At 35.7% G+C, this 13,322-nt stretch overlaps 1 protein-coding gene across 5 annotated transcripts in view; it reads left to right on the top strand.

Moving 5' to 3' along the window:
• Positions 1-13,322, top strand: part of FER (FER tyrosine kinase) — a 440,848-nt gene that overhangs the window by 417,420 nt on the left and 10,106 nt on the right. For all 5 annotated transcript variants that reach the window (XM_058725350.1, XM_058725344.1, XM_058725329.1 and 2 more), the window contains one exon: positions 12,582-12,704. In XM_058725350.1, the coding sequence (XP_058581333.1) occupies positions 12,582-12,704 (123 nt within the window). The remainder of the gene's footprint in view (positions 1-12,581; positions 12,705-13,322) is intronic.

The following is a 13,322-nucleotide window of genomic DNA, read 5'->3' as shown; positions in this document are numbered from 1 at the left end:
GATGTCAACCGTGACATCAAAAACAAAATGTTGTAGGGGAGAGTATTTTTTGGAGCTTTAAAATCCATTCTACCTTGGTATCAACTTAAAATAGACTGTTATAAATATAGGTTGTTTTATATAACCCTCATGGTAACCACAAAGCAAAAATCTTTCTTTCTTAGAAAAGAAAAAAATCTTTTCTTTTTAGAAAAGAAATTCAAGCATACCACTAAAGAAAGTCATCAAACCACAAAGGAAAACAACAGAAAAATAAAGGAACAGAAGAATTACAAATAGAAAGCAATTAACAAACTGACAATAAGTACATATGTATCAACAATTACCTCGAGTGTAAATAGACTAAATTCTCCAACCAAAGGACTGAATGCCTACAAAGAAAAACAGAAACAAGGCTTATCTATATGCTGCCTACAAGAAACTCACTGCAGATATAAGGACATACACAGACTCAAAGCGAATGGACAGGAAAAGATATTTCATGCAAATGGAAATCAAAAGAAAGCTAAGGTAGTTATGTTTATATCACACCAAATAGACTTTTAGACTGTAATCAAGGACAAACAAGGGTATCACATAATGATAAAGCGGCCAATGCAACAAGAGTATATAACATTTGTAAATATTTATATAGCCAATATTGGCTCACCTAAACACATAAGGCAAATATTAACACAGTAAAGGGAGAAATAGACAGGAATAATATAGATGACTTCAATACACCACTTACATCAATGGAGAGATCATCCAGACTGAAAAATCAATAAAGAAATATGGGCTTTAAATGACACACTGGACCAGATGGACTACATAGACATATATAGAACATTTCATCCAAAAGCAACAGAATACACATCCTTCTCAAGTGCACATGGAACATTTGTCAGGACAGATCATATAGTAGGCTACAAAACAAGTCTTAATAATTTTCAAAGATAGAAATCACATCGAGCATCTTTTCTGACCACGGTGGTATGAAATTTCACAATTTCTGGGACATTAAACAACATGCTACTGAAAAACCAATGGGTTAGAGAAGAACTCAAAAAGAGCAATCAAAAAACACCTTGAGACAAATCAAAACAGAAATACAGCATACCAAAACTTATGAGAGATGCTGTAAAAGCAATTCTAAGAGGGAAGTTCTTGGGAAAAAGAAAAAGAAAAATCTCTTAACATTATACATCAAGTAACTAGAAAAAGAAGAATAAACAAAACCCAAGGTTAGTAGCAGGAAGGAAATAGCAAAGATCAGAGCAGAAATAAATGAAATAGAGACAAAAAAGATAATAAAAAAGAACAGTGAAACTAAGAGCTTGTTCTCTGAAAAAAAATAAACAAAATTGAGAAACTTCAGCTCTACTGACCAAGAAAAAAGAGAAAGGACTCAAAACCAGAAATGAAAGAGAAGTTACAGTTGATATCACAGAATTGCCAAGGATCATAAAAGACTACTATGAACAACAATATGCCAACAACACATGGAAAAATAAATAGATAAATTGCTAAAAATATACAATACACCAAGACTGAATTATGAAGAAATAGAAAATGTGAACAAACCAATTACTGATTCAGTTTTCTTACTAGTAAAGAAAAACCAACAAACAAAAGTCCAGGACCACATGATTTCACTGATGGATTCTACCAAACATTTAGAAGGATTGGTATTAATTCTTTAAAACTCCTGGATGCTCAGGATCCAGAGTGCCTGGGTGCCTGGATGGCTCAGTCAGTAAAGTATGCAACTCTTAATCTCAGGGTCATGAGTTCAAGCCCCACAATGGGTATGAAGCCTACTTAAAATAAAAAAAGTAATAATAAAATAAAATAATAAAACTTCCAAAAAATAGAAGAGGAATAAACGCTTCCAAAGTCATTTTACAAGGCATTATTCTGATATCAAAACCAGACAAAGACACCACAATAAAAGAACATTACAGGCCAATATCCCATTTGAACATAGCTGAAAAATTCCTCAACAAAAGTTTGGCAAACCAAATTCAAGAATACACTAAGAGGTTATATACCATATTCAAGTGGGATTTATTCCAGGGATGCAAGAATGTTTTAACATCCACAAGTCAATCAATGGGATATGCCTTATTAACAAAATGAAGGGTAAAAATTATCTCAATAGATGCAGAAAAAGCATTTGACAAAATTCAACATCCATTTATGATAAAATCTCAACAAATTGGGTATAGAAAGAACATATCTGAACATAATATAGGCCCTATATGACACAAACCTACAGCTAACATCATATTCAACAATGAAAAGGTAAAAGCTTTTCTAATATCAGGAGCAAGACAAGGATTCCCACTCTTACCACTGTTTTTCAACATAATAGTGTAAGTCATAGCTAGAGCAATTAGATAAGAATAAAATAAGGGGAGCCTGGGTGGCTCATTCAGTTAAGCATCTAACTCTTGGTTTTGGCTCAGATCATGGTCTCATGGTTTTTAAGTTTGAGCCCCATGTTGGGCCCTGTGCTGATGGTGCAGAGCCTGCTTGGGAATCTCTCTCTCTAGTTCTCTTCCCCTCCCCCGCTTACCCTCTTTTTTTTTTCTCTCAAAATAAATGTAAAAAAAATAAAAATTAAAAGCATCCCAAGTGGAAAAGAAGTAAAATTATCACTATTTGCAGATGACATTATTATATACAGAAACCCTAAACACTCTACCAATAACTATAAGAACTAATTAATGAATTCAGTAAAGTTGCAGGATACAATATACAAAAATATCTTGCATTTCTATACATAAAAATGAACTATTAGAGAAATTAAGAAAACAATCTCATTTACAGTTGCATCAAAAGGACTAAAATATGAATAAATTTAACATAGGAAGTGAAAAACTTGTATACAAATGCCGTAAGATATTAATGACAAAAATTCAAGACTATGCAAATAAATGCAGATATTCCATGCTCCTGGATTATGAGAATTAATGTTGTTAAATGTCTCTACTACCCAAAACAATCTACAGATTTAATGCATTTTTGACAGAAATAGAACCCACAATTCTAAAACTTGTCTGGAACTATACAAGACCATGAATAGCCAAGACAATCTTGAGAAAGAACAAAGTTTTGGAGATAGTGCACTCCCTGATGTCAAACTGTACTAAAGCTGTAGTAATCAAAATAGTATGATACTGGCATTAAAAATTGATACATAAACCAATGAAGCAGAGGGCCCAGAAATAAACCCATGCATATATGGTTAATCAGTTTAAAACAGAGAAGCCAAAAGTATACAATAGGAAAGGGACAGTCTTTTCAAAAAATGGTGCTGGGGAAACTGCACAGTCACATGCAAAAGAATGAAATGGGACCACTGTCTTATACCATACACAAAAATTAACTTAAAATGAATTCAAGACCTGAACATAAGATGCAAAACCACAGAACTCCTAGAAGGACATATAGGCAGTAATTTCCTTGACTTGGTCTTGGAACTAAGTTTTTATATTTCACACCAAATGCAAATACAGAAAAAGCAAAACAAAGTAATGGGACTACATCAGACTAACCGTTTCTTCACAGCAAAGGAAAGCATCAACAAAAGGAAAAGGCAACCTACTAAATGGAGAAAATATTTGCATATCATTTGTCTGGTGAGAGGTTAATGATATCCAAAATATATAAAAGAATTCATAAAACTCAGTATCAAAAAAAATAATTCAATTAAGAAATAGATCTGAATAGACAGTTTTCCAAAGAAGACATATAGTATAGCCAATGAGTATGTGAAAAGATGCTCAACATCACTCATCATCAGGAATATACAACTCAAAACGGCAATGACATACATGCCCCAGATACCCTAGGATAATGAAAAATAAAGGCTGTGGTTTAAAAGAGCAACTACAATATAAAAGATCCAGCTCTATTACTCTACCAAAGGGCACAGGAGCTGCTGGAGCTCTGTCCAGATCAGAGGGGCTGGCAAGTGCCATAGTTTGCATTCCCCTGCTCCTTGATAGGCAGCCTACCTCACTGAACCCTGAACCCCTAACCTATACCAGCCCAAACCCTCCTAACAAGGTAGCCCCAGTACAGCATCAGGGAACCCCTGATTAGTGCTCATTCTATCTCTAGCTGTCTTCACCAAGGTGACCCAGGTGCAATGCATCCTGAAGCATACCAGGCCCACACCACTTTGGCTCCAGATGACTTACTAGGGCACTTCTGGGACAGAGTGCCCTGAGACGCCCAGACCACACCTTGCCCTGGCTTTAGCCACCCCACCAGGATGCCCCCTGCATAGAGCAACCCAAGACATCCAGGCCCATGCTTCCCTCAGTTTTAGCCACCCTACCAGGGTACCCTCTGCCTGCAATGAGCACCCCAGCCTTGTACCCACTCTAGCCTCAGCTCTTCTGCCAGGGTGATCTCTGTGTGCAGAGCCCAGGACTACCCTAGCCCATTTCCACTTCAGCTGTCCAGAGCACCCTCTGCGCAGAGAGTCTGGGGACCCCCAGCTCACATCAGCCAATGCTCCAGCCAGTCAGAGTCACCAGGCACACACAGTCTACACAGGGAATGACCGTACACAAGACCATTTTCTCAAATTTAGGAGACATAGCTATTTTGCCTCATTCATATAAATAAACACAGGAAGATAAGCAAAATGAGGAGACAGAGGAAGATAACCCAAATGAAAGAACAAAACAAAACCTCAGAAAAAGAACTAAATGGGGAACCTGGGTGGCTCAGTTTTTTGAGCGTCTGACTTTGATCTCACAGTTCATGAGTTTGAGCCCCACATTGGGCTCTCTGCTGTCAGCTCAGAGCCCACTTCAGATCTTCTATTCCCCTCCTCTCGTCCCCTCCCCTACTTGCACTTTCTCTTAAAAAAAAAATAATAACATTTAAAAAAAGGAAAAGAATAAGAACTAAATGAAATGGAGACAACCAATCTACTTGACAAAGAGTTCAAATGGTGCTCACCAGACTAGAGAAGAGTGAATGAGCTTTGTGAGAACTTCAGTAAGAGATAGAAAATGTAAAACAGAACCAATCAGAGTCAAAGAATACAATAACCAAAATGAAAAATACACTAAAGGTAATCAACAGTAGTTTAGAAGATGAAGAAGAACAGATCATCAATATGGAAAGCACCCAAACTGAAAAGCAAAAAGTAAAAAGAATTTTTAAAATGAGGATAGGTTAAGGGATTGTAACCCTGATTTTAACATCAAGTGAACAAACACATTATAGGGGTTCCAGAAGGAGAAGAGAAAGGGGCAGAAAATCTATTTCAAGAAATAACAGCTGAAAACTTACCTAACTTGGGGAAGGAAACAGACATCCAGGTTCAGGAAGCAAGAGACCTCCAAACAAGATAAACCCAAGGAGATCCACGCCATGACACATATAATTAAAATTCAAAGATTAAATATAAAGAATTTTTAAAGCAGCAAAAGAAAAACAACATGTAATATATAAAGCTATTGGCTTATTTTTCAACAGAAATTTTGCAGGCCTGAAGAGAATTGCATAATATTTAAAGTGCTGAAAGGAAAAACCTACCATCAAGAATACTCTACATGGCAAAGTTATCATTCAGAATTCAAGGATAAACAGAGTTTTTCAGACAAAATTTAGAGGAGTTCATCATCACTAAACTGGTCTTACAAAAAAATGTTAAAGGGACTTCTTTAGGAGGAAGAGAAAAGGCCATAATTAGAAGAAAATTGTGATAGGAAAGGACAATACTTATGTAAGACAAAATAGACTTTAAAACAAAGACTATAACAAGAGACAAAGAAGGACAATATATAATAATAAGGGGATCAAGCCAACAAGAGGATATAACAGTTGTAAATATCTGCACACCCAACATTGAGGCACCTAAATACATAAAGCAAATATTACAGACATAAAGGGAGAAATTGACAGTAATACAATAACAGTAGGAGACTTTGACACCCTATTTACATTAATGGATAGATCATCTAGGCATAAAATCAATAAGGAAACAATGTATTTGAATAACACAGTAGGCCAAAGTACTTCACAGATGTATACAAAACATTCCACCCAAAAAGAATAGAATACACATTCTTTTCAAGTACACCTGGAACATTCTCCAGAAAAGATCACATTAGGCCACAAAACAAGTCTCAATAAATTTAAGAAGACTGATACCATATCATGTATCTTTTGTGATCACAACAGTATGAAACTAGAAATCAATTACAGGAAAAAAACCTGGAAAAGCACAAACATGTGGAGCCTGAACAACATGCTACTAAACAAGCAATGATTCAATGAAAAAATCAATGAGGAAGTAAAAAAAACACATGGAGACAATAAGGGGATGCCTGGGTGGCTCAGTTAAGGTCATGACCTCATGGTTTGTGAGTTTGAGCCCCACATTGGGCTCTCCGCTCTCAGTGCAGAGCCTGCTTCGGATCCTCTGTGTGTGTCTGTCTCTCTCTGCCCCTCCCCTGTTCTCATTCTCTCTCTTTCAAAAAATAAACATTTAAAAAAATACATGTAGACAATGAAAATGAAAACAATGCTTCAAAATCTTTGATACACAGAGAAAGCAGTTCTAAGTGAGAAATTTATAGTGACATAGGTCTTCCTTAAGAAACAAAAAACAAATCTCAAACAATCTGCCTTTACACCTAAAGTAACTCGAAAAAGAAGAATATTCAAAGCCCAGAGTTAGTAGAAGGAAGGAAATAATAAAGATCAGAGTAGAAATAAATGAAATAGAGACTTTAAAAAGCAATAGAAACAAAAAATCAATGAAACCAAGATCTGCTTCTATGAAAAGATCAACAAAATTGCCAAATCTTTAGCCAGACTCATCAAGAAAAAAAAGTCCCCAAATAAATAAAATCAGAAATGAAAGAGAAGGAACAACCAAGATGACAGAAATCCAAAGGATTGTAAGAGAATACTACAAAAAATTATATGCCAACAAATTGGACAACCTAGAAGAAATGGATAAATTCCTAAAAGCAGATCATCTTCTAAAACTGAATCAGGAACAAATAGAAAATCTGAACAGACCAATTGCTAGTACCAAATTGAATTGGTAATCAAAAAACTCCCAACAAACAAAAGTCCAGAACTAGATGGATTCACAGGTGAATTCTACCAAACATTTAAGTAAAAATACCTGTATTTCTCAAACTACTCCAAGAAACAGAAAAGAAATTCTGTAAGGCCAGCATTACCTTCATACCAAAACCAGACCAAGACACTACAAAAATAGAAAACTACTGGCCTGATAAAGATTCAGAAACCCTCAACAAAACATTAGCAAACCATAGTCAGCATTACATTAAAAGGATCATTCACTACAATCAAGTAGGATTTACTCGAGGGGTGCAGGGATGGTTCAATATTCACAAATCAATCAATGTGATACACCACAGTAACAAATGATAAGACTCATGATCATCTCAGTAGATGCAAAGAATGCCTTTTACCAAATTCAGCTCCATTCATGATGATGATTAAAAAAAAAAAACAAAACCTTTTAATAATGTGGGTGTAGAAGGACCATAACACAATAAAGGCCATATATGAAAACACAGCTAACATCATACTCAATGATAAAAAACTGAGAGCTTTTCCTCTAAAATACGTAACAAGACAAGTATGTCCATTGTCACCACTTTTATTCAACATAGTACTGGCAATCCTAGCCATAGTCATCAGACAAGAAAAAAGAAAGGGCATCCAAGTTGGTAACAAAGAAGTAAAACTGTCACTGTCACTATTTACATATGACATGATACTATACATAGAAAACTCAAAAGACTCCACCAAAAAACTATTAGAATAAATAAATTTAATAAAGTTGCAGGATACAAATTTACATACAGAAATCTGTTGCATTTTTATACGCTAACAACAAAGTAACATAAAGAGAAATTAAGAAAACAATTCCACTTAAAATTGCATTAAAATAATAAAATACCTAGAACAAAAGTTAATCAAGGAAGTGAAAGATCTATATTCTGAAACTATAAAACATTGATGGAAGAAATTGAAGATAACAAAAGTAAATGGAAAGACATACCATGCTCATGGATTAGAAGAAATAATATTGTTAAATGTCCATACTACCCAAAGCAATATACAGATTCAATGCAATCCCTATCAAAATAACAATAGTATTTTTCACAGAAGTAGAACCAATAATCCTAAAATTTGTTTTGAACCTCAAAAGACCATGAACAGCCAAAGCAATATTGAGAAAGAAGCACAAAGCTAGAAGTATCTCAAACCCAGATTCCAAGATGTACTACAAAGCTGTAGTAATCAAAATTTTATAGTACTGGCACAAAAATAGACACATAGATCAATGGAACAGAACAGAGTCCAGAAATAAACCCATGTTATGTGGTCAATTAATCTATAACAAAGGAGACAATGAGGAAAAGACCATCTTCTTAATCAGTGGTGCCAGGAAAACTAGCTAGCTGCAACCAAAAGAATGAACTAGACCACTTTTTTACACCATACAGAAAAATAAACTCAAAATAAAGACCTAAATGTGAGATATGAAACCATAAAACGCTTAGAAGAAAACATAGGCTGTAATATTTTTTATATCAGCCTTAGCAACATATATATATATATATATATATATATATATATATATATATGTATGTGTGTGTGTGTGTGAATGTATATGTATGTGTGTGTATATATATATATATATATATATATATATATATCCTCAGGCAAAGGAAACAAAAGCAAAAGGGACCTATTGGAACTATACCAAAATAAAAAGCTTCCTTACAGCAAAGCAAACCATCAACAAAATAAAAAAGCAGCCCACTGAATGGGAGAAGATATTAGCAAATGAGATATCTGATAAGGGATTAATATCCAAAGTACATATAGAACTTATACAACTCAATACACACACACACACACACACACACAATCTGATTAAATGATAGGCAGAGGACCTGAACATTTTCTCCAAAGACCTACAAATGGCCAACAGACACATGAAAAGATGTTCAATATCGCTAATAAAGGAAATGCAAATCAAAACCACAATGATATATCACCTTATACCTGTAAGAATGGCTAGAATCAGAAAGAAATAACAAGTATTGGCAAGAAGGTAGAGAAAAAGGAACCCTTTGCACTGTTGGTAGGAATGAATATAAATTAGTACAGCCACTGTAGTAGACAGTTTAAATGTTCCTCAAATAATTTTAAAAAATATATGATCCATTAATCCCACTACTGTTTATCACAAGAAAAAGCAAAATGCTCATTAGAAAAGATATATGCATTAGAAAATATATGTGTTTATTGCAGCATTATTTACAATAGCCAATGTATACAGCAACCTAAGTGAGGACGCCTGGGTGGCTCATTGGTTGAGCATCCGACTTAAGATCAGGTCATGATCTCACAGTCCATGGGTTCGAGCCCCACGTCAGCTCTGTGCTGACGGCTTGGAGCCTGGAGCCTGCTTCAGATTCTGTGTCTCCCTCTCTCTGTGTCTTTCTGCTTGTCCCCTGTCACACTCTGTCTCTCTTGCTCTCAAAAATAAATATTTTTTTTAAATGTTAAAAGAAGCATTTGATAGATGAATGGATAAAGAAGATGTGGAAGAGATGGATGTATATGTGTGTGTGCATATATATATATATATATGCTTGCCACTTGTGACAACATAGATGGATCTAGAGTATTTTATGATAAGTAAAATAAGTCACAGAAGACAAATACCATATGATTTTACTTATTTGTTTAATCTAAAAAGAAACAAAGAAAGAAAGAAAGAAAGAAAGAAAGAAAGAAAGAACGAAAGAAAGAAAAGCAGGAAAACACCCATAAACACAGAGAACAAACTGTTAGTTTCCAGAGAGGGAGATGTTTGGGGGATGGGCAAAATGGATGAAAAGCAGTAGGAGGTACAGGGTCCCAGTTATGGAATGAGTAAGTCACAGAGATGAAAGGTACAGCATAGGGAATATAGTCAATAGCATTGTAATACCATTGTAGAAAAAAACACAATGAGATCACCTCACACCTGTTACAATGACTATAATCAAAAAGACAACAAATAACACGTTTGCTAGGATGTGAAGAAAGGCAATCTTTGTACACTGTTGGTGGAAATATAGAGTAGCCACTATGAAAAACTATATGATGATTCCTGAAAAAAATTAAAAATAGGACTACCATATCATAGCATTTCCACTTCTGGTATTCATTTGAAGAAAAAGAAAACACTAACTCAAAGAGATATGTACACCCCCATGTTCATTGCAGCATTATTTACAATAGCTACAATATGTAAACAAAGTGTCCACTGACAGATAAATGTGTAAAGAAAACTGTGGTATACATAGACAATGGGATATTATTCAGCCATAAAAAATAACGTCTTGCCATTTGCAACAACATGGATGGACCTTGAGCTCCTTAGGCTCAGTGAAACAAGTCAGAGAAAGACAAATGCCGTATGATCTCACTTTCATGTGAAATTTTTAAACACAACCAAGGTCATAGAAACAGAGAACAGATTGGTGGTTGCCAGAAGTAGGGAATGGGTAAAATGGGTGAAGAGGGTCAAAAGGTCCAAATTTCTAGTTGTGAGATAAATAAATCATTGGTATATAAAGCACAACATGGTGACTATAGTTAATAATACTGTATTGCACATTTGACAGTTGCTAAGGCAGTAAATCTTTAAAGTTTTCCTCACAAGAAAAAACAATTTTGGGGGCGCCTGGGTGGCGCAGTCGGTTAAGCGTCCGACTTCAGCCAGGTCACGATCTCGCGGTCCGTGAGTTCGAGCCCCGCGTCAGGCTCTGGGCTGATGGCTCGGAGCCTGGAGCCTGTTTCCGATTCTGTGTCTCCCTCTCTCTCTGCCCCTCCCCCGTTCATGCTCTGTCTCTCTCTGTCCCAAAAATAAATAAAAAATGTTGAAAAAAAAAAAAGAAAAAAGAAAAAACAATTTTGTAACCAAGTATGGGAATGGATGTCAATTAGATTTACTGTATTGATCATTTTGCAATATATACAAATACTGAATTGTTTTGTTGTACACCTGAAAGTAATATAATGTGTATCAGTTATGCTCATTAAAATAAGCAGATAAATTAAAAATGTATTTTAAAATAAATTTAAATTATCCAGCAAAACCAGGTTCAAGGTCAAGGTTACAGAATTAGGTTATTAACTTTCACTTCTGGAGCCTGATCTTGTTTTACGTACAACATGCCTTTCTTGATCTCTGCCCAGATACTGTCTTACAAAAAGAAAGAATTTGGCTCTGTATACCTTTTACTTTCTTCAAGAATTAATTTTAACTTGTAGTCATTGAATGACTTTCATGAAAAGTATTAAATTACTGGATGGCAAACATGAAAAGAGTTGATATGCAGACAAGAAAACTAATCTTTCTACCAAACAGCATAGTAATTATGCTCTAGTAAGAAGGAAGCTAATTCACACAGCTGGAGGGGATCATCAGCAAGTACACACTAAACTCTGACGTAACAGCAGTTATCAAAGCACAGGCATACTCTCATTCTCGTTTCACTTCATTCAAGAGAGAGAAGAGGCCTTAAAGTAACCAGACATTTTTAGCAGAGGGGCATTTATAAACCTGGAGAGGCAGAGTTGAGGCAAGTAGCTCCCAAAGGGGATAGAGATGAAATCATTGAAGGATCCTTCTACACCACTGCAAATGGGGTTTCACTGTGGAAGTACATGCACTCTATGTAAAATTAAACTACAAAATTAAAAATACAAATATGTTGTGAAAATCTTTAAATTCTTAGCCTCTTGGGGAATGGAAAGGATTTTCCTGTTTCCCTCCTTGATTTCACATCTATCTCCAGAATGTATCATGTGCTTTTATCTCCGTGCTTCTCTAGAAGACTACCAAAAAAGGAAAAAAAGAAAAAAAAACAAAAACCCGAAGAGCTCAGTAAAACAAGTGCACCAAGATATTTTGACAAAACAAGGCACCATGTAATTTAAAGAAGTTGTTTTTATCAGCCAGCTATGTTAATTCTACCCTATTCAAAATACACAGGAAAAAAATGTATTTTCCATAAATGAAACAGTGGAGAAAATGAGACTTTTAAGGATGTAGGAATATCTGTAAATAGTGACAAGTAAAAAATTGAAGTTAAAAAACTTTCATTATTGCTTTAAGTCTGTTTATAATTTTAATGGAAAGAAAATAATGCAGGCACAAGGTAAAATTGCAGAAATCTGACTTAATCTCCTAGGCGCATATATGTATGTATATATAAACCATCCTTCTCATTTAGATACCACAGGGACAGTTAACCTCCATACTGGCTAAATATTTGCTCTTGGTTGGGGTTAAGTGATTTGAAAGCTGGTTTTGTTAAACTAGCAGCCTGAAGATTATTCATTTAGTTGGTAATGTTACTACTAGTCCTGGAAAGTAAAACTAGTGAAGAAATAAGATCATTAGTTACTGCATTCCTTTGGTAAGTTTAAATATGTGAACATGTGACTGACAAAGACATGTATCACTGGAAATGTTCACCTGCTTACACACTTACCTGGTTATGGTTTTGTGCGCCCCCCAGGGAGATACAGTTCTGAGAGTGACGTGTGGAGCTTTGGAATCCTCCTCTGGGAGACCTTCAGCCTAGGGGTCTGCCCATACCCTGGAATGACAAATCAGCAAGCACGGGAACAAGTGGAAAGAGGTAAACCAATGACCCGGGTAGTAGCCAGCGTTCACATCCAGCCTCCAGGGCCGTGCTGATAATGCTGTGTGTGTGGCTTTCCTAGTGGGGGGAAGGTACATACTACTTGGTGAAAACAGACAGCAGAGGTGGTATTATATCTGCTTTTGTGCACCATGGATGGTGTGGCTCTTGTATAACAAAACCAACAACAAAAAACGTTTAAAGATTCCAACAGTCTACAATACTCCTGTAGGCTTGTCTTGCATTCCCCCTGCCTGGCATGACGTCTGCGAGGGGGTGCCATTCACTGTCTTCAAGGAAAATAGTGTTCCTCAACCTCCTATTTTTTCTTCCGTTCCAAATAAACACCATCAATAGTATTGTAAATTGAAGTATAGTTAGACTTCAGAGAGAAGTTTTTGAAAGTTTTGTTAACATTTCTTTTTTTTTTTTTAATGTTTATTTTTGAGAGAGACCACACAAGCAGGGGAGGGGCAGAGAGAGAGAGGGAGACACCGAATCCAAAGCAGTCTCCAGGTTCTGAGCTATCAGCACAGAGCCCAGTGTGGAGCTCAAACTCACCAACTGTGAGATCATGATCTGAGCCAAAGTCAAAGGCTTAACCTACTAGGCCAC

The sequence above is a fragment of the Neofelis nebulosa genome, chromosome 1 (genome assembly GCF_028018385.1).
Source record: "Neofelis nebulosa isolate mNeoNeb1 chromosome 1, mNeoNeb1.pri, whole genome shotgun sequence".
In the NCBI taxonomy this organism is placed as follows: Eukaryota; Metazoa; Chordata; class Mammalia; order Carnivora; family Felidae; genus Neofelis; species Neofelis nebulosa.
Note: the sequence above shows the minus strand (reverse complement) of the source record. Positions and strands in the feature narration are given on the sequence as shown.